Source organism: Macaca mulatta, chromosome 2 (genome assembly GCF_049350105.2).
Source record: "Macaca mulatta isolate MMU2019108-1 chromosome 2, T2T-MMU8v2.0, whole genome shotgun sequence".
Taxonomy (NCBI): domain Eukaryota; kingdom Metazoa; phylum Chordata; class Mammalia; order Primates; family Cercopithecidae; genus Macaca; species Macaca mulatta.
The window spans coordinates 137,834,587-137,861,563 of record NC_133407.1 but is presented as its reverse complement, the minus strand read 5'-3'; the positions used below and the strand labels follow the sequence as shown (position 1 = coordinate 137,861,563).

The following is a 26,977-nucleotide window of genomic DNA, read 5'->3' as shown; positions in this document are numbered from 1 at the left end:
TCATAGACAGCATGTAATTGTGTCTAGGCTTTTTGATACATTCTGGCAATTTCTATCTTTTAATTGATGCATTTAGATCATAGATATTCAAGTAATAATTGAGATATCTGCATTAATTTCTATCATATTTCTTACTGTTTTCTATTTTTAAATCTTGTTCTTTATTCCTTTTTTGCCTTCCTCACTTCCTGCCATTTGTGGTTTAATTGAGAATTTTATATGATTGCATTTTCTCTCATTGCTTAGCATGTTGCTATGTCTAAATATCTGTGTCTTCTTAAAATTTGCATGTTGAAATCCTAATTCCCAAGGTAGTGGTCCTAGAAAGTGGAGACTTTTAGAAGTGAATAGGTCATTGGGGCAGAGCCCTCATGAATGGGATTAGTGTTGAAAGAAATTAAAATATTTTCCCCAAAATATATTTCTTTGACATTTTTTGAAATGAGTACTGCTTGGCCATCTCCACAAAAGTGGCTTTGCAAAGCTGTTGTAGTAAATGGGGAAAATTTGGATCTCTAGACAATCTCCATTAATACAGCCATGCCCTTTTCCCTTTCTATGTCTTTCCCCAGATCCAGGAGAGATTGAGGGTCTGACACATTTAGAAGTCTGAAATTAAACATGTATCATCTCTTCTGTCTGAAGGAGGCTTCATGTACATACAAGGCCAGCTTTGCCATCCAGACACTTCTCCCACCTTCCATAACCTGTTTTACCAGAATCTAAGCCATCATTCTTTCCGTAACCTCAAAATGACATATACATTTCTGTGACCCATTTGGCAATTGGGTCTTCATACAGAAGACTCCCATGTATGCACAAAAAACAAATTTGTATGCCTTTTCTCTTTTAATCAACTACCTCATGTCAGTGATTTTTAAACAAGCATTTAGGGAGCTGAGAGTCTATGACTACCACACCTCTCTATGGAAAAAGTGTTTCTTAAAATTTTCTCTTCCTAAAAAATTCATTTCTTATCTTTCATTTTCTGTGATATGCCAGGTTGTTTTATTTGTTGGGTTTTGTTTGCTTGTTTTAGTTTTAGTGACTTTCTTTTTTCTTGGGGGCATATATTCTACTTGGTGTTCTCTGTGCTCCCTAGACCTGTGATTTTGTATCTGACATTATTAGAGTAAAACTCTTAGTCACCATTGCTTCAAAAATTGCTTTTTTTCCTTTCTCCCTTTGTTATCTTTGTGACATTTCCATTATGTGTATGTTATACCCTTGGTAGTTGTTCCATTGTTCTTGCATATTCTGTTCTGTTTTTTTAGTCTGTTTTTCTCTGTTTTGTAAGATTCTATTTTTGTATCATTGAGCTCAGAAATTTTTTTTCTCAACCATGCCTAGTCTATTAATAAGCCAAGTCATTCCTTATATCTGCTACAGTGTTTTCAATCTCTAACCTTCTGTTTTGTTTTTGATTCTTAGAATGTCTCTCTGCTTGCCTTAACCATCTGTTCTTACATGTTGTTTATTTTTTCACTAAACCCCTTAACACATTAATCATAGGATTTTAAAATTCCTGGTCTCATAATCCCAGCATTCCTGCTTTATCTTACTCTTATTCTGATGCTTGTTCAGTCTCTTGGAACTATGTATTTTTGCCTTTTAGTATGCCTTGTAATTTTTTGTTGAAAGGCAGATGTGATGTACTGGGTAAAAGGGACTGCCACAAATAAGCCTTTAGTAATGTAGTGGTAAGGTGTGAGGGGGAGGGAAATAATTTTATAGTCCTTTGAGTAGGTCTCAGTCTTCTAATGAACTTATGCCCCTAGACTGTGAACTTCACCAGTGCTTCTCAGGCTTTTTCCCTTCTTAGTGGAACAGGATGGCTAAAGGGGCCTGGAGTTGGCTATTTTCCTCCCCTCCTAGACTCTTAGAAAACCCCAGCAGCTTAGGCTGTAGCTGCTGAGGGCAGAGCATTTTAAGAACAGAATGTTCTAGCATATCTCAGAATGGTCTGTTTTCTCCCCCCAACTACCAGAAACATGAGGGGACTTTTTTTTTTCCAATATTCTCTGTGAGGACCCAGTAGAACTCTCTGAGGTAAAATTAACACAAGTGTGCAGCACCCCCTATGATTGGCTCTTCCTAGAGTTTTAACTCACGGAATTGTCCACACTGAACCTCCAGCAATTACTCAATTATAGTTCATGTTTTCCTCCCCTGGCACTGGTTCTCGGGGATATTTCTACTCCAAGTTGTGATTGTCTGTATCCACCTGTCTGTCTGATTAAGGGGAAGCCATTTGCCCCATGACCTCACTTTTCTGCCAGATCTAATAATTAGTTGTTGATTTTTCAGTTTGTTCAGCTTTTTATTTGTTGTTAGGAAAGAGTGGCATAATCTAAGCTCCTTATATGCCCATCAGAAACCAAAAGTCAGGGTAGCTGGCCCATTTTTTTAATTGGGTTACTTGTCTCCCTCTTACTGAGGTAGAACTGTTCATGCTGGCTTAGATGGTATGCTGGAATTTCAGAAAGAAAATCATTCTACTTTGCAAGGCATGACATTTAATTATAACATTTAATTGATCTGAACATGATTAAGAAAGTGAATAATAAATGGTTCATTTGGGGTTATTTAAAATTTTAAACTCAGAGACTCAGCAATTTTAGGTGGATTGGGTTTTCTAAATTAGTTTTATAGAAAATACTCTGATTTTATAAACCTTTTTTTCTTATCCTAACTTTAAAATTTTAGATCATGCTCTTTACCAGGAAAATAGTCTATTGATAGTCACAGTTGATATCAAACCTAGTCTTTCCTTCTTTATCTTTTTCAATATGACTTTGAGATGAAAAATTCACACTTCTGAAGTATCAAGAGAATTGCCAGACTACATTGGTCTGTGATTGTAATAAAAATAGTGTGATCTCTTTGGGAGCAACTCTCCTGGGAGAGGATATAAATTTACTCTCTCTGAGCCATTGGGAGTTCTTTCTCTGGTTTACACATAGGCTACTGACATAAATTGAAGGGTGTCTAGTCCAGAGTTTTGCTTTAAATAAATAAATAACCTATTTTGGATTCTTGCCACAGTCAGCTCAAAGGAGCCTGCAAGGATGAATCTTGGTGAATAAATACCCTAAACTCACTGTCCTCTCTCCCTCAGATCTTGTAAGAGGATCCCAATAAACTGGCAGAGTATAAAGGTACCTTTCCCTTTGGTCCATATAGGTCAGCCGCCCAAGGCAGAGGCAGTATGGCAGGCGCAGAATGGATCTGGAAGGCTGTGGCAGATTGTGTTTTCCAAAGATGGCTGCAGCAACATGTCTTATCCAACATGCTCTTATTACAGCACGACTTTGACACTGCTCCCTATGAAGTAGTAAAATCTATGCCTCTCGTCCTGAAACTTAGTATACTTTTGTGAATGTCTTGACCAATAAAAAACAGGAGTGATACAGTATGATTCCTGAAGCTAGTTTCTAAAAATGTACACTTCTACCTTGTTCCACTAGCACAATTACTCTTGGTATCCAGCCACTATAGTATTAAGAACCCCACATGACTGTGGACAGATCCTTCTCAAGAGGAACCAAGGTCCCAGCCCACTGGTCCTGCTGAACTCCCAACAGCCAGTGCCAACTTGCTGGCCAAGTAAACAAGCTTGCCAGTCTCTAATCAAGCCACCCCACCTAGTGAGGTGTCCAATGGAGATGAGTCCTCAATGATGCCTGTTCAATGTACACATTACTGAACTGAATAAATGATCATTTTTTAATCCACTAAGGTTTGGGGTAATTTGTTATATAGCAATAGTAATTGAAACTCGAGTAAATGTAAGGCATTTGGCATAACATGATCAAGTTTCTATGAAACAATGGCTCTTTATTCCTTTATATCAGTGGGCTTCTTTTCTCTTACGTAACATTCATGTCATTCTACAAGAGGCAGGTCTACTCTCTGTACTTGCAATATAAAGGTAAGACAAAAATAATGAGATTTGATCCACAAGTTAAACTGTTATTCAGAGTAAGCTCTTTTGACTTGAAATATTTTAATGCAATGCAAGAATTGTCACATCAATCAAGAGTAATCCTAGAATGACTGAGGTTGATTAGCAGTAAATTTATGTATGTATCTATAGCAATTTATCACCATGTTGAATTACGTCAATGACTATTGTTTTTAAAATTATGATGAGCACACTAAGACAATGTCATGTCAAGGAAATGAGCCTTGTGCTTGGCACATAATACCTGTTTCACAAATACTAGTTTTCTTACCCATCTCTCAAGGTGAAAATATGTATAAGAGTATTACTTTCAGCTTGTGAGTTCAGAAGTATACAGTATACCTAGATATTAGAGTTAGGAGAAATCAGAGCAATTATCTGAAGCCTTTTATACCTTCCAAGAAGAGTAAAGATGAGGAATGTAATATCCCAAGAGTTTTAATAATTGTTTTTACCCTAACTGCTCATTAGAATCACCTAGAGAGTCTCCTCTTTCTAGTCCATTTTAATTTTTAATTGTTCTGGATGTGACCTAGGTGTTTCTGGTATTTTCTTAAAAAGATTTCCCAGGTGAATTTACAGTACAGCCAGCACTGAGAACTAATGGGTTTAGCAAACTGAATAGCACAGTGTTTTTCAAAACACAGACTCTGTACTCAACAGGTGGCATTAACTAACACAACATAGAATGAGAGAGTTATTCTATTTTCAATTTTATTTCAATCATTTAGATTAAATCAAGGAGAATGGCCAAGGCGGGCAGATCACTTGAGGTCAGGAGTTCAAGACCAGCCTGGCCAATATGGTGAATCCCCATCTCTACTAAAAATACAAAAATTAGCTGGGCATGGTGGCACATGCCTGTCATCCCAACTACTCAGGAAGCTGAGGTGGGAGGATCATATGAACCCAGGAGACAGAGGTTGCAGAGTGCTAGGATCGTGCCACTGCACCCCAGCCTGGGTGACAGAGTGAAACTTCATCTCAAAAATAAATAAATGGTTAAACATGGTATTAGGCCTATCATTAGCCATTTTCTAATGCTTGTTAATCTTTAATTAACAGAGCAAAAGTCTCTGGCTCAGGGACTTTGACAGTGTCCAGCTTAGTGAGCATTTAAATGATTTTGGAGAGTGTCTATTTATATAATTTTCTACTCATTGTATTGATTTGGCTAGGTAACTATTATTTTGGTGAACAGATTTCCATTTAGGATAAGAATATACATTTTATATGTCAATTCCCATATCAAGTTGAAGAAAGTTAATCAGTTTAAGAAAAAATTAAGTAGTAATAGAACATTTGGTACTAGGATATGGCAAAAACAATTGTGAAGACGTGACTCTAATGATTTAAATGTAGAAAACACTGGGTTAAGCTTGCTGGGACAGCAGACTAGGCATCCTGAGATCACCAATTCCTACTCCATCAAAATCAACACACCCCACTGCCCAGAAGAAAAAAAAAAAATTCCCAAGTTGTTTTACATGAACTTGATGTTGAAATTACAAAGCCGATACTTTGAGGCACCGCGAGCACTTGACACAACCTAAAATATGCATGAAGTACCTTCAACCAAGTTTTTGTGATCTTTGATGTGTCACTCTTTTGAAACGCTTATGATAGAACAGGCTGGGACTCAAAATCTTGTAATGGAGCAATTATTCCAGTTTATTGGTTCCCAAGAAAGTCGAGCAAATTTTGATATTAACTGATTGCATCTTATCTGTCTTAAATATCACCTGGTCAGACAACCATGTGACAGTTGAAATTGTTAATCAGTCAGAAAAATTAAAACTGTTTACAATGTTAGGGCCCGTTTTCATGTTTCAGTGGCTGCCAATTCTTTCTGCTTTTTGGATGAGTAGCGTCCATTAGTAACGAAGGTGAACTTGATGTAGCCGTTTGGCATTGGTGGGGGCAAGGTTTAATTTTTGTGGTCAAAAATGCAGAGGTGGGCCACGTCACCACCTATTCCTTCAGGGACTCTTACAGAGGAAAACACCAACCAGGTTCCAGAAGGAACTTACAGGTTCGACTGTTTTCAAGGCACCTGGAGATGATTTACATGTAATGTCAGGGTCTGGAAGGCAACCCAGTGAAGAGATGAATGATTAATATTGGAAGCGCTGCAATAACAGGCTGTGTAAAGTGATAGAAAAAAAAAAGCGGGGACTGCCTATTCAACCTCGGTTCCAAATAGCCATCAAAATGTAATTTTTTTTCTTAAACTGGAAAATTATGCTTCTTGGCAGTCCAGCAGCAGCATTTACATTGAGAGTGCTTACTAGGGAATTCATTTTTTACTTATAATTTATTATACTGAAAGTTCATACAACATTTGTAATGTTCAAGAGGTTCCCCTAATTCCAAAGTTTATTTTAAACCTTGATTTTAGCAGGTAACCTAATTGCAAAGTTTATTTTAAACCTTGATTTTAGCAGGTGGTAGATATCACAATGTATTTTTCAGCCTACCTGTAATTAGTGATGATCTTTCTGCTTATTTATTTTTATCTGGTATGGGTTATCAAATCAGGTAGTGTTTGTTGTTTTTTTTTTCTTTAGCACAGAGTGGTTTTTAAATTACATCAAAAATTCCATTAGTGTCATCATCTAAGAAAATACAGGGGAAAAGTTAATCAGATCCTCTCCTATTTCATTTGATACACAGTGGATTTCCCCTTAGCATTTATTTCGACGATGCTTTGGCATACAAATCCATTTACTGTTAATACCTGTAACATATTATGGAAATATGATTTTTTTTTCTAAGAGAAGCCTGTATGATTAGATGGACAAATAATTGAGTAATAAAGTAATTCTAGCTAAGATTAGTAGATATTGTAAAAATACAAGAAAGAAAAAATATTACTGTCATTAAGATGTAAATATGAACTTGAAGTCAGCTACAGTGAACTTTTTATTTTCTGGGGACAGACTAACAATTTGTGGATTAACTCTACGCCTGACATCTCTATCCCCTACCCACCCCATTCAGCTCTCTATTGAGTTACTCAAATAAACCATGTTCTTACCTACCTTACGTCTTTGCACATGCCTGAGTATCCTAGTGTACTTTATTTTTTTACCCACTTTTCTTGGACAACTTCTGCTCATATGTTAAATCTTAGCTGAATGAGCAGTTCACTGAAGCCCCAAAAACTTCTAGATTCCCCCAATGTACTTTGAATTTACATTACATTATAATTTTACATTGATTTCTGTAGTCATTTCATTAATGCCTGTCTTCCAACTCTATGCCTTGTGAATATAAGGACTGTTTTTTTTTCTTGCCTTTGGCATTGTATTCCCAGCAACTAAAGTAGAATAGTTGCTTTATAAACAGTTTTTGAATGAATGATCTTATTTTTAATAGGTGATGCTTTGGAAAAGAAACTCAATTTGTATGACTTAGAGGGTCATATCCTGTTTCTTACACTCAAATGTAAAATACTGGAATAGACCTCTCTCACTTCCAAAAACTCCTTTCCTGAGTAAATTGTGGACAGCATCATAGAAAAAAAGATGTGCTTTCTGGAAAAGAAGAATTACACTAGTGGGCTTTGAGGAGAAGTTTTAAGCAAAATAGAGATATGAGGAGAAGAAAATAAAGCTATGAATTTGCACCTTCTCAATTCTGGTCCTTTCTGCTTGAGGAGGTGGGAGAAGATGAAGTTTCAGAAAATAGTGCAAACAAAGACAAACTAATTTAACAGATAAGCTATTTTTTATTCAAAGTATTATTGATGTTTCTAAGAATTTATCCAAAGATGGTTAGTGTTGTGTTATTTGAATTATTTTATACTCTAAAGAATGGCAAATATGTTTCTTATTATTTCTAAATATTAGATGCAATATGGTAAATAATCCATCGAGTACTATTTCATCCCATTTCAACTAATTTTACGGAGTTTATTTTTGGACATTTCTCTCTCATACCCTTTATCACATTTAATTAATAACTAACTATATTCTCTAACAATAACAAATTGATGGAGAAAAGAATTAGTTTGATATGAGAGAAACTTCCTTTTGGAGTTTCTTTTACCTTTTTTCTTTTCTTAAATGCCTTAGAATACTCAATTGTATCTTGATAAGAAATGATAAGATATGCTAATAACATTTTAATTAAATTACTATTATTAAATGTTTAATTCCCGTGAAAGAAGTTGGAGTTTAGAATTACAGTCATGTTACTTGACTTCTACCATCTATGACACTATTGAAAGCTGAGCAGTTAGGGGTATAGTTGTGCATAATCATAACTGCATTTTGGTAAGCATTGTATTCTACCAAGAAATGCACAAGTCATAAGAGGGTAGCCCAATTAATTTTCACAAAATGAGCGCACTCAAGTGACCAGCACTGAAAACAAGAAACAGAAGATGACCCATATCCTAGATGTCCTCATGGTGCTTCATCCCAAAACTACCATACCTCCAAAGGTAGCCACAATCCAGCCTTCTCATATGATCAGTCATGATCACATACTCCTTTCCATCTGGTTTATATCCTTCATACTTTTGAAACTCAGCCATGTTGATCTATGTAGTTGCAGTTCATTCATTGTCGTGGCCTAATAGTATTTTGTTAAATGATTATTCCACTACTTATTTGTCCACTTTACTGTGATAGGGTAGTTTCTGTTTTTAGCTATTATGGATAATAACTATAAACATTCTTATAAATGTCTTTTGGTAGACAGATGCATGCCATTCTGTAGGGTATATACTTAGGAATGGAATTGATGAGTCATTAATTATATGTATATCCTGCCTTCGTAGATGCTTCTAAACAATTGTCCACAGTAATTGTACCAATTTACAGTCCTTTCAGCAGTAAGAGTTCCAGTTCTACATCTTCAGCAGAACTTGAAAATGTCTGTCTCTTTCATTTTGCCATCGTCTAGTCATGGTATATGCCATGTGACTTTAACCTTTGTGAATTATACTTTCTAAATTTGTAAACATAACTTGTTTCACATGTTTATACCACCTTTTTACCCTGACTTGAGTTTACATCCTAGAGAGCAAGGGCCATGTGTTAGACACTTCTCTGTCCTTGAATGAATCTAACATAGCAAGCAAGGCATGCACTTTTGTTAAGATAAATCTTGTCTCTGTGTAGTGCTCCCTTAAAAGATCATAGAGTGGGAGAGAGAGAGCATTAGAAGAGGAATAATGCAAATATGTTTTATTGATAGAGACAAAAAATAATGAGAGAATCTCTTTTATACTCTGTCAAATTTTATTCTCCATTTATGTATTCATACACTCAAGTCCATGTTGGGGCTGAAAAAATGGTTTCCATTTCAACTCGTTTTAGTTAATTGCTTCCTTTTTCTACTGTGCAATGTAAAAGGATAATTAAAAATTATATTTCCCCTGACTACATTTCTTTAGGAAGATGGCTTCATTTTTTATGATGCAGATATTTCTCTCTCTTCACCTGTCAGTGCCAAGAGTGAACAGAAGTCAGAAGTCCACCACCAAACTTTTCCTTACTCCTTCTAGAAACAAAGCCAGCCATTGTGCCTAAAAGGTGTATCCAGATATGTGAGGACATAAAGTCCCAACACAATTCTCTTTTACCCAGATGCCTTCAAAATAAGCAAATAAAGGTTGGCAGGAATAAAAAGCTTACCCCAATGCCTTTGATGGCATTTACTACTAACAGTTCTTCACTAAAAATAAAAGATTTCTATAGAAATGATAATCAACCTCCTGTGAGTATATGGAGCTCGTAAAACCTGAAGAGTTTCTAAAGGTCAGCAAGCATTAAAGGTTTTTGTCCTGGGGATACATTTCTAAATAACCCTAGGAGAAGGAGAGGGGAGAGGGAAAGAAAAAAGTTTTAACTTGATGAAAGTAAAACATGCAAGCTTAACAGTTTCTGGATTATCATTTAATTACAACCATCAATCATTTCCCATCTGTCTTCTTCTGGTCCTCACAAATTTCATCTAAAACTATACAATACAACTAACAGAGAATATGTAACCCATTAAGAATCCTAAAGGTGGGAAGCAATATTTAAGAAATTACTCTATAGAAGATTTTAGGAAATTCCCTAAAAATAGGATAATAGAATTCGTCTTGCTATATATACTACAAAAACTCAAGACTAAAACTTTTCTTTTAATTAATAAGATAAACGCTACTTATTGCTTCTTTCTCTTTACCAGACATGAACTGATGGTCATTTTCCAAGGGCTTTGGTTTTGAAATCATTTAATTACAAGTCATATTTTTACTAATGTGTGAAACTGACTTGCAGTTAGTCATTTTATTAACACAATTTTACATTCTCTTAAAATGAGGTCCATTTAGCATTGAGCTTTTAGAAATATATTTGCCCTGTTAATTAGCTCTTGGTGAATGCCAGCAAATGTCTTTAAGGACAGCTGTTATTATTTTTTATTTTTTTGGATGGGGAGATAAGAGTCTTGCTCTGTCACCCAGGCTGGAGTGCAGTGATGTGATCTCGATCTCAGCTCACTGCAACCTCCACCTCCCAAGTTCAAGCAATTCTCATGCCTCAGCCTCCTGAATAGCTGGGATTACAGGGGTGCACCACAACACCCAGCTAATTTTTGTATTTTTAGTAGAGATGAGGTTTCACCATATTGGCCGGGCTGATCTTGAACTCCTGACCTCAAATGACCTACCCGCCTTAGCCTTCCAAAATGCTGGGATTACAAATTTGAACCACCGCGCCCCACTAGCTGTTATTTTTAAGGTTTAAAATGTTTTAATTTCTTCTTCTTGAGGGGTTCATGCTTTCATGCTGACTGTCCCTGACTTCTACAGCCAAGGAATTAAACAGCTTTAGGCTTTTTAAGCTCCAATGTGTTCAGAAAAGTGTTTCAACCGTGGTAATCCCCTTGTCGTGCTGCATTTATCTCCCACTAGATACCCACATGCGTTCCTCTTCTTCTCAGGCAGATAATTGCAAAGGGTTTGGAACCAGAGAAGAGAGTTGAGCTGGTGCTGAGCAGTGGATATAAAAAGAAGTGTCACCCTGGTGGAAGTAAATAGACTCTGAGACTGTAATCTTTGCCCTTATTTATTTTCGAAACCATAAAGCCCAGGAGGAAGGTTCTTGTTTATTTGGCTACAGAAATCTTTGACTACAGTCATGTATGGTTTTTAACTTGTTTTTATTTCCATACATTCCATTACAGCAATCTGCTCTCTTATACCACCTTAGTTTGCTCCCTAAATACAGTTCTCATTGCGATTTGTTGTTTTTGGCCATAGACTTCAAAATTCTTTGTGTGTGTGTGTTTTTGTTTTTGTTTTTGTTTTTTAAATAATGGTATATTCATTACCTGTTTTCCCAACAGAGTTCATCTGGTGATTTAATGATCAGAAACATTCAACTGAAACACAGTGGGAAATACGTTTGTATGGTGCAAACAGGGGTGGACAGTGTTTCATCTGCTGCTGACCTCATAGTAAGAGGTAAACATTTATGCCTCCTTGAGTTTGTAACTTCACATCTTAACAGCATTCCTTACTGGAGGAAAAACCGTGATGAGATAGTATGTGAGCATACAAGTTATCATATTGATTTCATCGTCCCCACATAGACCACAGAATATGACAATAGGGGTGAGTGCTAATTCAAAGAAATAAAAATCTCAACTCTGCCCTTCAAATAGCTCTCACTGTAATTGGCATTCCACAGCTGCTGCCAAGCTGATGTGTTTTTGAGCATGTCATTAATTCAGTGATTGTATTTAATTTGAGAGAGAATATTGTGCAGTGTGTTTGCTTCCAAAATAATCAGGATTTGGGAATAATTGTATGTAGGACAATTTTCTAAAAATAGAAAAAAAGTATAAGGATTATTCAGAATGACTGGGAAAATTTGCCAACCTGAGCTGCTGTCCAGGATACTGATTTTCTACTGGGCTGACAAATAACCAGAGTACATCATGAAATAAAACACATCTAGGTATCAGATTGGGAACTACAGAGATACACCAGTGGATTAAAGGGAAAGGCATCACACCAGGAGTAAAGGACATTGAATTTGGAAAGGTACAGGAATCCTGCTGAACAGAGGCTTTTAAAAGTGAATATCATCTGCAATCAGAGAGTATTATGGTTTGGGAATTACTGCCTCACATCCAAATTTAAGATCTAACAACAGAAATGGGGGGTAGAGGGAAGTAGTTGTTCTGTTATCAGGTAAATGGCCTTTGCCCTAAGTGTTTTTGAAATTGGGAAAAGTCAGAGACATTGAAGTGGTCATGTGACATTCTCTTCTCTTTGACAGGAGAGGATAACATTTATGTAATTGCTACCCAGTGTTTCCATTTGTGCCTTCCTTAGGTTCACCTGGACCACCAGAAAATGTGAAAGTAGATGAAATTACAGATACAACAGCCCAACTCTCTTGGAAAGAAGGTAAAGACAACCATAGCCCAGTTATATCCTATTCCATCCAGGCTCGGACACCTTTCTCCGTGGGTTGGCAAACTGTCACAACAGGTAAAGGGGGAGAGGCAGAGGTCATCTGCACACATACAAATGGATTTCAAGTCAATGCTGAAGCATGAAGACTCTTACCTCTCAAATATTCCTTTGTAGTGCCTGAGGTCATCGATGGGAAAACACACACAGCCACTGTAGTTGAGTTAAACCCATGGGTGGAATATGAATTTCGGGTTGTAGCCAGTAATAAAATTGGAGGTGGAGAACCCAGTTTACCCTCAGAAAAAGTAAGAACTGAAGAGGCAGGTTAGTGTTTTTGTTTTCTGAGTAATGGGTTAATAGATTTCTGTGTACTTCCATTTCCCTTGGCCCTGAACTCCAAGCCAGCAGGGGGTCGGCCTCAATAATCCATTGCTGCAATTATCTGACCTTTCTAATGGCAAAACTGGCCATATGGCATTTGTCAAAAGAAACACGTGTAAGTGATTCTGATGTAGTGTGACATTTCCAAGAGTTCAGTCCATTGTAAACGATCATTAGTGCATGTTGAGTGAATATGTTTTTGTCACTTAAGGTTATAATTACTATCTGACATAGTTACCCTGTTAACAAGGGAAGTGCTGTTTTCATTTATAACAAGCATTGACAAATTGGTAGGATAATGACATTTGTGAGTTCTGCTGCTAGCAAATCTCATTTTGCCACCAAGCTCAGTGAAGGAGCTTAAACAATTGATGAATAGGTATATTTTGTCACTTCAAGTGTTGAATTAAGAAAGAATCATTGATAGGAATTTCCACGTGAGACAACTATTCACATAGACCATAAGACTGCTTTTATTATTCTAAAAATATCCCAGCATTAAAACTCAAACTAGAAAGTGTACATAGCATCACATTATAGGGACAACTGAGACCTAAAGACTTGCCTTTTCAGGATCTGTAATATTACTTAATATTAACTAAAATGAAGTTTGAAATAGAGCTGGTAGATCACTTTAGGAACTCAGCTAAGACGGAAGTCATCAAATATGTTTCAATAATTTTCATGATGCTATTTTACTCAGAATAATGCATATAATGTTTATGCTGGGAAATATGAGAAATAGAGGAACTGTGCTTGCCCTGGTGTTCTGGTCATTTGTTCACACTACACATATTTTAGGGAGCATCCTCTGTGTGCTCAGCACTTTCTAGATACTGCAAGTACAGCTGTGACCATACCAAAGACCCACTTTCATGGGACGTATATTCTAGTTTTGTCCTGGGGTTCACTAAGGCTAAAGTTCTCAGGGTGAGAATCTGATGCCCCTGTGAAGTTTATAAATAATACCTCAAAACAAGATTCAAGGGTTTGAGTTTGGGTCATCCTTACATATAGCCAATGTTGTTCTCAGAATTATATTCTACTTGAAATAGTCACAAGCTAAACATTCATGCTGGATTGATTTCCCATCATCTCTGGTGAATCACTTTTTCTTGTTTTATTAACTCTCATACTAGCAAAGTATCTTCCAACTTGGTCATGTTTGTTTGAGAGATTTTGAATTTTTTTATGATTTCATGTAAATATGTTGTTTGATGATCTCATAAAAATATGTAAATGTATGTACGTACATAAACATCCATATGTATGAATAATGTGCCAATGATTAAATTATTTTAAATATTTTAAAAAATTGCATTGTCTTTTAGATAAATGTTACTTAATGCAAGTACCATTTCATCTCTGTTTCTCTGACCTGTACAGTTCCAGAAGTGCCCCCTTCTGAAGTCAATGGAGGAGGCGGAAGCCGGTCTGAACTTGTGATAACCTGGGATGTAAGTGTTTGGGCAGCATCTTCACTATTAGGGTGTTGCTGTTCCCATGATCTTTGTGGCTTCCCAGGTGGTGGTGCTGGGGGTGTGGTTGGTGGGTGCTGCTGCTGCTGGTGGTAATATAGGTGGTGGTGGTGGGGTTAGTGGTATTGGGGCTGGTGGTGGTAGTTGTAGCCATAGTAGCTAATATTTTTTATGCTTTCTCTGAGCCACCCACTGTTCCCAGCATTTAGCATATATTTTCCTCATGTCATCCTTGCATCAATCTACAGATGAAAATACATAGGCTCGGAGATAAGAAATAATTTGCCCAGGGTCACCTGGTTGGTAGACGTAGGGACGAGTTATGTTGTGGCTGTTGCCCCTCAAGCTCCCATTATGACTTTCCAAACAGCCATGCAGCCCCCACTGGTAAAGGCACCTATTCCAACAGGTGCTTGAGTTTGTTTCTTTCCTGGCCATTCTCTCAGCCCTTGGTTTACAGCATCAGTAGGAAAAAGGTTAATTAACAGGTTTTAAGTCAAAAAGTACTAGAATTACCTGCATTTTTTGAAGATGTTGATGATGTGTCAATAAAATTTTTGACGACTCAAATATAGCTTTGAGTTTTTCATTAATATTTTTTTTTCCTTTTTTTTTTGAGACAGTCTTGCTCTGTTGCCCAGTCTGGAGTGCAGTGGCATGATCTCAGCTCACTGCAACCTCCACCTCCTGGGTTCAAGAGATTCTCCCACCTCAACCTCCCAAATAGCTAGAATTACAGGCACATGCCACCATGCCCAGGTAATTTTTGTATTTTTAGTAGAGACGGGGTTTTGCTATGTTGGCCAGGCTGCTCTCAAACTCCTTACCTCAAGTGATCCACCTGCCTTGTAATTCGTTAATTTATAAATTAGTATTTACTTCCCTTTTTTTTTTTTTTTTCTTGATGGAGTCTCTCTCTGTCGCCCAGGCTAAAGTCAGTGGCATGATATCGGCTCACTGCAACCTCCACCTCACAGATTCAAGCAATTCTCCTGCCTGAGCTTCCCGAGTAGCTGGGACTACAGGCGCATGCCACCATGCCCGGCTAATTTTTGTATTTTTAGTGGAGACAGGGTTTTGCCATATTGGACAGGCTGGTCTCAAACTCCTGACCTCGTGATGGCCGCTCGCCTCGGCCTTCCAAAGTGCTGGGGTTACAGGCATGAGCCACTGTACTGGGCCCCTTTTTATTTTATTTTTTTCAGTTTTACTTCATTATGCTTAATCACTAGTCCAATGTTTCTTCTCATAAAGTCAACATTAAGAATTAGATAATTTTTTTTTTACTTAAGAGATCAGATATTTTCAACTGAAAGTATATCTTACTGTTAGAAACTCAGATTTGAACCATAAGATGATCAGCTGTCTGAATAATCACAGAAAATTCCAGTTCATTATCTGGATGGCTATGAAATGGTGGCATATGTCTGTTTCAAAGCAGCTGGCATGACTCTCCTGCTGATGTTTTCCTCCTTTTTTCATCCAATTGCTTAATACAATGTAGATGATGATTTGATGACTTTTACAAATGCCTGTGGATCACAGCTCCATTCATTTTTGCCTTGCCCTTATGTGTAAGGGTGATTCAGTGTGTCTTTCCTTTATAGCCAGTCCCTGAGGAACTACAGAATGGTGAAGGTTTTGGGTATGTTGTTGCTTTCCGCCCTCTTGGGGTTACCACCTGGATCCAGACAGTGGTGACATCCCCTGACACCCCAAGATATGTCTTTCGGAATGAAAGCATCGTGCCATATTCACCATATGAAGTTAAAGTGGGTGTTTATAATAACAAAGGTGAAGGACCATTTAGCCCAGTGACAACAGTGTTCTCTGCAGAAGAAGGTATGGAAAACATGACTGTGTTTCAGCTCTGCCTAGTAACAATTATTTGTGCTCCAAAAACGGATATAGCGTCTCGTTTTGACTTCAAATATGTTTATTCCAAAGAACAATGATCTAAGTAGTAGTTAGATTCCCAGTGCAAGTGATAAATATCAATCATAAATGACTTGAAGTGTAAGACTTAATGGATAGTTAGAGGATGTAACTGTGAAAGGAAAATAAAACCTCAGGACCCCAATTCACTAGGCCAAAAGGAAAAAATTAAGCTGAATGCTGAGTCATGCAAGAAAATGCCTTTCCTTTATTCCTAACCAGATAGCTACAGAGATAAAACGTTAAATCTCTCTACAGGTAGCTACTCTATGTTCGCCTTGCCTTATGTAAAGTACTGATTTACTGAGCAGGAGACCTAATTGATTAGCCTCCTATCTGCTTTTTTTCCTTTGCAACATGCAGATTACCATACCCTTCCTCTTTGCACTCCAGCCCACTCTAAATATTAAAGCCCTCAAATTCTATCTTTGGAAATGGACACAGACCACAGACTGTTTCTGTGAACCCGTGTTTTTTGGTTTTTTCTTTTTTTTTTGTTTTCTTCTGGGCATGTCCTTAACACCTTGGTACAATAAATTCCAAAATTGATTGAGACCTGTCTCAGATCATAACCATCAATTTAAAAATCTGTTTTGAGGAACACTTCCTATGTTCCAGTTTGTGAAGCAAGGAAAATCACAGCCTTACCTTGGGGTAATAAGAATATACCCCTTGGAGCTACCCTAGTCCTAAGTTGTCCAGTGGTTCCCATGGCCTGAGAAAGGGATGTTACTGAATGAAGAGTCAGGAGCAGTGGTATCTCATTCAACACATATGCAATGTGCAGGTTTGAGGGATATGAACCTGCTGGTGGAGATACAGACATACTTCACTCTGGACCATTCCGTTTCTTTGTCTTTCTTTTATACTTGTCTCAGATACTGAGACATCTACATTTTGTCTCATGACTGCTTTAGAAAATAATCAAGGTAAAAGAATTATACAAAATTGCCATTTCATAGATCAGCAACAACTATTGTAGTTTTTTGTAGTTCTACAAAAAAAAAATAATAAATGGCAGAAACTAACATGTATTCAAGTTTTACTACCCGCCAGACATTACCTAATTTGATATTTCAGATAAGAAATATAGGCACTATTATTTCCCATTTACAAATGAGAAAATGGAAGCCTTATAAAAGAGAGTAATAAATTTGCCAAAATTCCAAAAAGTGAGTGGTACAGCCAGTATTTTAACCAAGGGCCTTTGCCCTTAACCATTCTGAGCTCACAAAATATATCAGTGTCTCCCCTACCCTCCAGACCTGACAGTAAGTTGCAAAAAGTGGTCCGCAGTTGTCATTCCTAAGAATAGTAAGTAGAGTTGATTTTTCTTTGGATCCCCACCCCTCTTCTTGCCTTCTCACTTTCCGTTGAGTTCTGAGAGGGATTTTTTTTTTTAAGGATTATAAAAGTCTTTGCAGAAGAGTCTTAAATTCATAGCCAGACCTCATTTCTAAAAGTTGCCAGGGATTGCAAGGGCAAGTGAGAGGTCTGGAGAGTGATGGCAATTATCCAGGGAGTTTTTGGACACTGTTTACCTGTGCATCCAGGACCTAGGTGCTGGCAACTGGAAAAGAGGGACAGCCACAGCTTCTTACCCATTGTTGCCTCCTACCCGTTGTTGCCTCCCTCATTTTCCTTCTCCTGTTACCATTTTTGCTCCCACTGAAGAGTCAGCTAAAAGTCTTTTTGTTCAAACATGAGAAATGAATTGGGCTTACCTAAGGAAGAAGCAGAAGATTTCTGTGAAATCTACTAGGTTGTCTCTGTGAATCCAAGGGAGAGTTATGTAGCAAACCTCACAAAGAACTTTAATCAGAGAAGCCCTGAAACCTCAGAAAATGGTCTGCTCCTCTAGAGCACCTGCACTGGATCAGTGGGCTCCAAGTACTCCTCGACTCTCCAAACCAAGTTCAAATTTTCAGGAGAGAAAATCTAAGAGGCCCAACCTTAGACCAGGAATTCGTCTCAGCATCAAGCCACCTTGTCTGAGAAGCAGGATCATTTGACAAGAGAAATGCACCTGAACTGGGCCCTGAGAGGGGAGAACCACTGTGAACCCCATAGAATCTCAACAGTGCTTATTACAAAGGGGGATCTTCTTGCTGTATAACAAACCACCTGCATTTCTATCTACTCTTTCAAAAGAACATGCCATCCACCACATTTCAGTTGTCCATTCTGTAGTCCTCACTAGAGAAGGTACTCACTCAGTGTTTATTGTTTAAATGAGCTTTACTTAACCTAGACCTTTGTTTGGCAAACTGAAAACTAAGTAGCATTTGTGGACAGGGAAGTTCCCAAACAGTAGGAAAGAGATGAAGGGAAGGAAATAAAGACAAGGTGAGGAGAACACAGGCAAAAAAAGGAAGATAAGGAAGATGCCAAAAAAGAGGTGCAAGGGAGGAAAGTATAGGTTGCCACAGCTGTTTAGCAAGGAAAAGCCTTTGGCTATGATGCCATCTTTTCCTAAGAAACAGAAACGGACCAGTGTCTCTATTTTCAACATATGGTGCCAGAATATTTCATAGAATTTTCAAGTATGTTAAAATGCTTCTATAAAAATAAGAACGTTAATATATGTTTTAAACAAACTGCCAAAATTAGCGTCATATTTCAATTTTTGTTTCCGAACAGAGCCTACAGTGGCCCCATCTCAAGTCTCTGCAAATAGCCTATCTTCCTCAGAAATTGAGGTTTCATGGAATACCATTCCTTGGAAGTTGAGCAATGGACATTTACTGGGCTATGAGGTAATTTCTTTTCTGATTAATTCGTGTATGTGTGTCACATGCTACTCTGTCTCTTACATTTGAAATCCTTAACAATGACCTCTTATTTGAAGTCTATCTTTGGCTGAAATTTTTTTATCAACACATTGTTTCATCTGATGTTCAATGCATACTGAATTTAACCAGTTGAATGAAAATAACATTAGTTGGAGTAGAAAAGGAACAACAAAAGAATATGAAAGGAAATCATGTATCATGTGGGCCAAATATTTTAGATGGGTTTACTAAAAAATAAGGGTGAGATTGAACTGCAGTATTAAGTTCATAGAGTACTTTCGTCAACAGGAAGTCACTGTCCTCCAGCTCTTTGTCTTACTTTCTTGGTGGCTTTGTTACATTGTGGAGTTCTTTTTTTTTTTTTTTTTGAGACGGAGTCTTGCTCTGTCACCCAGGCTGGAGTGCAGTGGCCGGATCTCAGCTCACTGCAAGCTCCGCCTCCCGGGTTCACGCCATTCTCCTGCCTCAGCCTCCCGAGTAGCTGGGACTACAGGTGCCCGCCACCTCGCCTGGCTAGTTTTTTTGTATTTTTTTAGTAGAGACGGGGTTTCACCGTGTTAGCCAGGATGGTCTCGATCTCCTGACCTTGTGATCCGCCCGTCTCGGCCTCCCAAAGTGCTGGGATTACAGGCTTGAGCCACCGCGCCCGGCAACATTGTGGAGTTCTTTTATAGGCTCTAGAGAAGCCACCTGTCTGTAAGATACTTTGAGCCTTCAAAGACCTCTCTGTTTAGTGAAATAGGATGAAACATCTGAAAGAGAGGATAATGTAAGACCAAATATAATGAAGGTCTGACTACGTCACTCAAACAAGAAATGTTTGCGTTGTCAAGAAGGATGGGACATATTGAAAGTCTTTATAAGGGTGGTAAGGCTTAACAGGACTTTCAAGGGAAAGTAAGTAAAGGTGGAAGGAGTGGAAAACATTCTGGATTAGGCATGGCATGACGGAAAAGCAGAGTAGAGGCCTACCTGCCAAAGGTTCCTGTTTGAAAAGGTGACTTCAGATAGGCACGGGAGGACCAGGTCACAGGTGGCTTTAAAGGCTAAGAAGAACCATTTGAACTGGGTCGCCTATTTAGTAGTGAGCAGTTAGAGGAAACTGGGAGCAGTAGAGCCAAGAACTGGCAAGATAAATAAAATGCAAAGAAGATTTTGCCAACAATGGCATTGTGGGATTCATAGTTGTGATTTCATCCCACCCACAGCTGTCTTCTTATGAAGCTTCCCTCCAGGCTTCCCTGAGGAAGTGTGTAACTCCTGATTCAGTGGCAGGCTTACATGGGCAGGTTTGCATCACAGGGCCACGTACCCCTCCACTTGCCAACACACCTTCAAATGAGAGCTCCAGGGTGATCTCTCGATCAAATGTAAATGCTCTGTGGACTGTGAAGCCTAGCAAGTCAGATTCTTGTTTGAGATATTTAAATAAGAAATATACAGATTATAATTAGTGAGTGTAATGCAGTAGTGTGTCACATTTGGGGCTCAGTTCAGACTTCTCAAACTAAGGCCATGGACATGCAGGACAAAGCTAATCTGCAGAGATGAAATACACTCCCATGCAACCCTAAAGAATGAAGGAGACAGGGGCTCATGGAACCTGCAAGAGGGCAGAATAAGCCAGGTGTGGTGGCTTGCACCAGTAATCCCAATACTTTGGGAGGCAAATGTAGAAGGATTGCTTGAGCCTAGGATTTCAAGACCATCCTGGACAACTTAGTGAGACCCCATATCAATAAAATATACAAAAATTAACTAGGCATGGTGACACATGCCTGTAGTCCTAGCTACTTGGGAGGCTGAGATGGGAGAATTGCTTGAGCCCAGGAGGTCGAGGCTTCAGTGAGCCGTTATCCTGCCATTGCACTGTAGCCTGGATGGCAAACTGAGATTCTATCTCAAAAAAAGTGGGGGCAGCCAGAATAAAATAGCTCTTTGACAGTCATTCAGTTCTCAAATGACTTGGCTTTATTCTTTTTCATCATGTTACCTTGCCCTTCTTTTTAATAGATTCTCTTTATATTTGAACTGCCTTGAGAGAGTTTCTGTTCCTTGCAACCAAACAAGCATTGACTTGAATTAATATTAGCAAATTAAGAAAAGAAAGGATAGGGAATAGAGCAATGATGCTCAGAGTGTGGACTGTGAAACCCCTACAGCAGAATTACCTGAAGGTGTTGTTAAAATTGAGCTCCCACAGGACCCACTCAATCCAAACGTTTAGGACTAGGTCTTGTTAGTGTATATTTTTAGTAACTATCTGTAAAGAAACATCTTCCTGCACACTTAAATGTACTAAACACTGGTCTTGACACAGAGAAGCCTGATCAGAGACAGAATAGTCCAGACTTAAGGAAGAGAGAGTATGAAGAAGTAAAACACCACATAAATACAGGAGAACACCTTAATGCGCATCTTAAAGGAAGCCAAGAATAGCTGGATGGAAGATTTCTTTAATTCCATGGCAATGGATGTAAGCAATGAAAGATGATGGGGAGCCAACAGTAGCTCCCTCGTGATTAGAGAACTGGCAGTGACATTGGCAATGGAGGTAAAGGTATATGGGATGGAAGGAGCACAGCTGCAAGGGAGTGTGACTCTGAGGCCAGTCCATAGCAAATCCCAATTCTACCACTTGCCAGCTGTGTTGGGAAAATTACATAAACTCTGTGAGCCTCATTTTCCTCACCTGTAGAATGGGGACAATAATAGGCCTAATTCATTAGGATATTGGCAGGATTGGATAAGATTAGGTATGTAATGAGGTTCTCATAATTTCTGGCTCTTTATTTCTTTATCTATCTATTTATTTTTGAGACGGAGTTTCCCTCTGGTTGCCCGGGCTGGAGTGCAGTGGCGCGATCTCAGCTCACCGCAACCTCCGCCTCCTGGGTTCAAGTGATTCTCCTGCCTCAGCCTCTCGAGTAGCTGGGATTACAGGCGCGCACCACCACACCCAGCTGATTTTTGTATTTTTTAGTAGAGATGGGGTTTCTCCATGTTGGTCAGGCTAGTCTTGAACTCTTGACCTCAGGTGATCTGCCTGCCTTGGCCTCCCAAAGTACTGGGATTACAGACGTGAGCCACTACACCTGACCAATTTCTGGCTCATCATAATAAACAGTCAGTAGGTGTGAGACATTCCTCAGAAGAATTTTTGAGATATTAATGTATCTATTTCTCCCCAGTAAATATTCTGTAGCAAATAATTGACAGTAAGCCCCCTTAACTCAAGGGATTATGCCAAAAGCTATCAAAGGAGTTGCCTGCAAGACACTTCCCTTCCTAGCTTTGTTTCAAAAGTTCAGGCCATTAGGGAGATTGTTCCATGTTTCTTGGAGGGTCATAGGAGAGAAACTGCAACTGAGGAAAACATACAAGAGAAATTTCCAATGGCATTGGCAGAAATAAATGTCTGAAGCTTACAAAGTCTCCTGGGGCCTACATCTTTCTAAGGCAGTGCCCAGGTTGATGGCAAGATTGAACAACTGTGTTTCCCACACTCAGCAGTGATTACTCACTCACCAAACACGGCCTCCAGCTGCTAGAAGTAAAGGGCTCAAATCAAACACAAAAATAAGTGATCTTGGGGGCTTTGGGAAGGGAGGCCCAGGAATGACTATGCCTGAATCTCCCATTAGCTGAGCAGGATATGGGATTCAATGTTTGATCAAATTTATTTAAAGAAAATAACACAGCTGGGCGCAGTGGCTCACGACTGTAATCCCAGCACTTTGGGGGCCAAGGTGAGTGGATCACAAGGTCAGGAAATCAAGACCATCCTGGCTAACATGGTGAAACCCTGTCTCTACTAAAAATGCAAAAAAAATTTTAGTAGAGAGGAACACTTTTACACTGTTGGTGGGACTGTAAACTAGTTAAATCATTGTGGAAGACAGTGTGGCGATTCCTCAAGAATCTAGAACTAGAAATACCATTTGACCCAGCCATCCCATTACTGGGTATATACCCAAAGGATTATAAATCATGCTGCTGTAAATACACATGCACACGTATGTTTATTGCAGCACTATCCACAATAGCAAAGACTTGTAACCAACCCAAATGTCCATCAATGATAGACTGGATTAAGAAAATGTGGCACATATAAACCATGGGATACTATGCAGCCATAAAAAAAGGATGAGTTCATGTCCTTTGTAGGGACATGGATGCAGCTGGAAACCATCATTCTGAGCAAACTATCGCAAGGATAGAAAACCAAGCACTGTATGTTCTCACTCGTAGGTGGGAATTGAACAATGAGATCACTTGGAAACACAGGGTGGGGAACATCACACACTGGGGCCTGTCATGGGGTGGGGGAAGGGGGGGAAGATAGCATTAGGAGATATACCTAATGTAAAAGATGAGTTAATGGGTGCAGCACACCAACATGACACACGTATACATATGTAGCAAACCTGCATGTTGTGCACATGTATGCTAGAACTTAAAATGTTTTTTAAAAATAATTAAATAAATAAATAAAAATACAAAAAAATAGCTGGGCGTGGTGGCGGGTGCCTGTAGTCCCAGCTACTCGGGAGGCCGGGGCAGGAGAATGGCGTGAACCCGGGAGGCAGAGCTTGCGGTGAGCCAAGATCACGCCACTGCACTCCAGCCTGGGTGACAGAGCAAGACTCCATCTCAAAAAACAAACAAACAAAAAGAAAATAAATGAACACATATGGCACTCCTCAGATGGGAGACCGACATGCACACTCACCGTGAACAGTGTTGTCCTTTTTGGAAATCATGACAGGATCATAATTCTTGACCTGGTTGTAACTTGTAAAATAGTTAAGAAAAATAAACGGAAGAATATACATGAATGGCTTGTGGGATTCCAAGCAGAACAGAGTGCTAGCAGTCACTGGTGGTTGTTGAACAGCTTAGGGGAAGGTAGATGTTGATTGTTTAATATAGTCATGCACTGCATCATGATATTTCAGTTTAGGACAGACCACATATACAACAGTGGTCCCCTAAGATTATCATACCACAATTTTGCTTTACCTTTCCTATGTTTATGTATGTTTGAATATACAAAAATGTACCATTGTGTTACATTGCCTACAGTATTCACTACAGCAACATGCTGTACAGGTTTGTAGCCCAGGAGCACTACGCTACACCATCTAACATAGCTGTGTAGTAGGTTATACCATGCAGGTTTGCATAATTGCACTCTACGATGTTCATACAATGCAACAACCATCTAATAATACATTTCTCAGAACATATCCCTGTCATTGTAACACGTAACTGGATATAAATTTAGGTCAATAAGAAGTCATCCAGATAAGGATATTTTATAAGAAAGTAGAATCACACCATTATTGGTCACACCAAGAAAGAGAGTTTCACTGAAAGACAGAAAATTTAAAAATCCTCATAGAACCATCACAGTGTCTAGTTAAGTCCACACCACTTTAGAATTAGACAAACCTGTGTTCAGATCTGCTAGGTTGAATATCAACTCTGCAAGGGAGACGTTAACTCAGCCTTTTTCTTCGTTGATCTATCCCCAAGTGCCTGGAGTAGTATCTGACATGCAGGAGGCATGCAAAAAATATATGTTGATGGAATAACTGCAGTTTGGGCTCTGCTACCCTGTTGCTGTATGTCCTTGAGCAAGTTGTTCGAGCTCTCCAAGGCTCAGTTAAAATAGAGATAATAATAACTCACAGCATTGTTTGCAAATTAAATGAGATAAAGCAGCTATTGTCAAAATGGCCCAAAGAGACTCAGGGCTTTCACTTTTCTCTGTTTTGAATATTGGGCTTTGGGATGAGATTGTACTGAAGAAAAAAAAAAAGAAAACAGTGAAGTAACATATAGTAATGTAGCACAATCCCAGTGTGGGACCCAGTGGCCACCATTTCTAATGCATGCTGATATTGCCGTCAAAGTGGGACACAGAAAGATGAGAAGAGCTATGGGAAAATGGGACTTTCTTGAAATTAATTACAGGTTGAAATGCATTGCCGCTTGCCTGTTTGTAAAGAGTAGCAAATAGAATGTCCAAATGTAGCATGAATACAGTATTGAAAGGAAACAACGATTAAACATTTCTTTCCCAAATGCTTGGTAAGTATAAAGAAAAAGGAAACAAGCTGAAAGAAGTACTAATTGGGAAAATCTTACAAAATAATTTATGTAATTATACCAAGATAAAAATATGTCTTTTCTTAGTTTCAGTAATGATTTAAAAATTAACCTTGGGTGGGGGGAGAAGGACTTGGCAGAGTATTTAATTATCAGTCGTGTGGCTAACTTTCTGGGTTGCAGTTTCTCCAGTTTGGCTTTAAAATTGTTAATAGCTCCTGCCTTTCTCTCATCTCAGTGAGGGTTGATCATGTGCCATGTGGCATGCTGAGCACACATCATCATTAGCATCTCGACTAATTTTCTTTCTGATTTGACCAAGCAGTAGTTGAGAAGCTCATTTCCCTGGGCTCCAATTTATTTCATCAGCTAAGCCGTTGCACTCAGGCTCAGATCTTTTCTGGTGCCCTTTTGGGTAGGAACAAGAGATACAGACATGATGAAGAGAGGCAGAAGCCTTTAAGTTCATGGATCCTGGGTGCCTGAGGAATGAAAGCTCCCACGTTCTAGTGCAGTATCTACAGTCCGTTTCTTTAAAGTCCTTCTCTGTTTTGAAAGAACCACATTTGGGAGAATGACCTTGATAGATGATTAAAACAAGTCTACACTTGTGAAATGATACAGATTAGCATATTTTGGAGGAATCAATTTTTTTTTAAGTTTGGCAGAGGAACGTAAGTAATGTGCCATAATAGAATGCCAAACTTAAACTTCATTGATGCCTTCTTCCAGCCTCCTGTTCCAAACAGCTGTACAGAATATGTTCCTAATATTTCAATTAGAATGAAAAAAGATGTAGGCCAGGCGTGGTGGCTCACACCTGTAATCGCAGCACTTTGGGAGGCCGAGGAGGGTGGATCACCTTAGGTCAGGAATTCGAGTCCAGGATGGCCAATGTGGTGAGACCCTGTCTCTACTAAAAATACAAAAATTAGTCCGGCATGGTGGCTGTCACCTGTAATCCCTGCTACTCAGAAGACTGAGGCAGGAGAATTGCTTGAACCCGGGAGGTGGAGGTTGCAGTGAGCCGAGATCGTGCCATTGTACTCCAGCCTGGGCAACACAGTGAGATGCTGTCTCAAAAAAAAAAAAAGAAAAGAAAAGAAAAAATATGTCAAATATGTGAGTACTTTTTTTGAGACTATGAAAATCTCCCTGGAAAAAAAAGACATATGCATTAGGTCTAATTCTCTGAAATCGGGCAAAGAATTCACTCTAGCACAAGTCAAATGCATATGGAAAAATAGGATACAGACAATTGAGGCATACTGAAATAAATAGGACAGGCACAAATGCATTCAAGTGTGTATAATACAGACTTTTGAAGAGGGTCAAAGGGTTGGTTTAACTGGAGAGAGCAGTAGCAGTAGCCTTTTGTGAGTGAAGGTTGCCTAAATGGTGCTGTATTCTTTATTAGGCAAAGATATTCTGTACCAAATGGTGGCTCAACACTGGGGGAATAAATATCCCAGCCTCTCTTTCCTTCCATCCTCCCATCACCAGCATCCTATTACTTACACCAAGTGAGAAGCCACAGGGCAAGGGAGCCAGACGGACAATAGTTCATACCAGTCAGCTCTCCTGGGGACTGACAGCAGAGTGAAGAAGAGTGGAAGACAGATCTGGAGTTGTCTTCCTAAAAGACATTTAATGCATTTTTACCTGCTTTCTATTTATTTAAATGTGTCTGGTGTAACTGCTAAATTAAAATATTTGTCTCTGAAAATCTATAAGTATGAATATAATTCTTTTTGTCTATTAAGAGTATTTCTGATTCAATAGCTATTCTTTAATGGCTGAAAAAAATGCCATTTTAATATATTATTTTTATAAGCTGCATTTCATTTTTAAATTTAAGTGAAATCTCTGATGCAGTGGTATTAAGGAC

At 38.7% G+C, this 26,977-nt stretch overlaps 1 protein-coding gene across 1 annotated transcript in view; it reads left to right on the top strand.

Annotated features, from left to right (window-relative positions):
* Nucleotides 1–26,977, top strand: part of CNTN3 (contactin 3) — a 339,447-nt gene that overhangs the window by 287,033 nt on the left and 25,437 nt on the right. The window contains exons 14-19 of the mRNA XM_077994230.1: nt 11,312–11,429; nt 12,306–12,464; nt 12,564–12,713; nt 14,157–14,227; nt 15,856–16,090; nt 18,824–18,939. Coding sequence (XP_077850356.1) covers nt 11,312–11,429; nt 12,306–12,464; nt 12,564–12,713; nt 14,157–14,227; nt 15,856–16,090; nt 18,824–18,939 — 849 coding nt within the window. The remainder of the gene's footprint in view (nt 1–11,311; nt 11,430–12,305; nt 12,465–12,563; nt 12,714–14,156; nt 14,228–15,855; nt 16,091–18,823; nt 18,940–26,977) is intronic.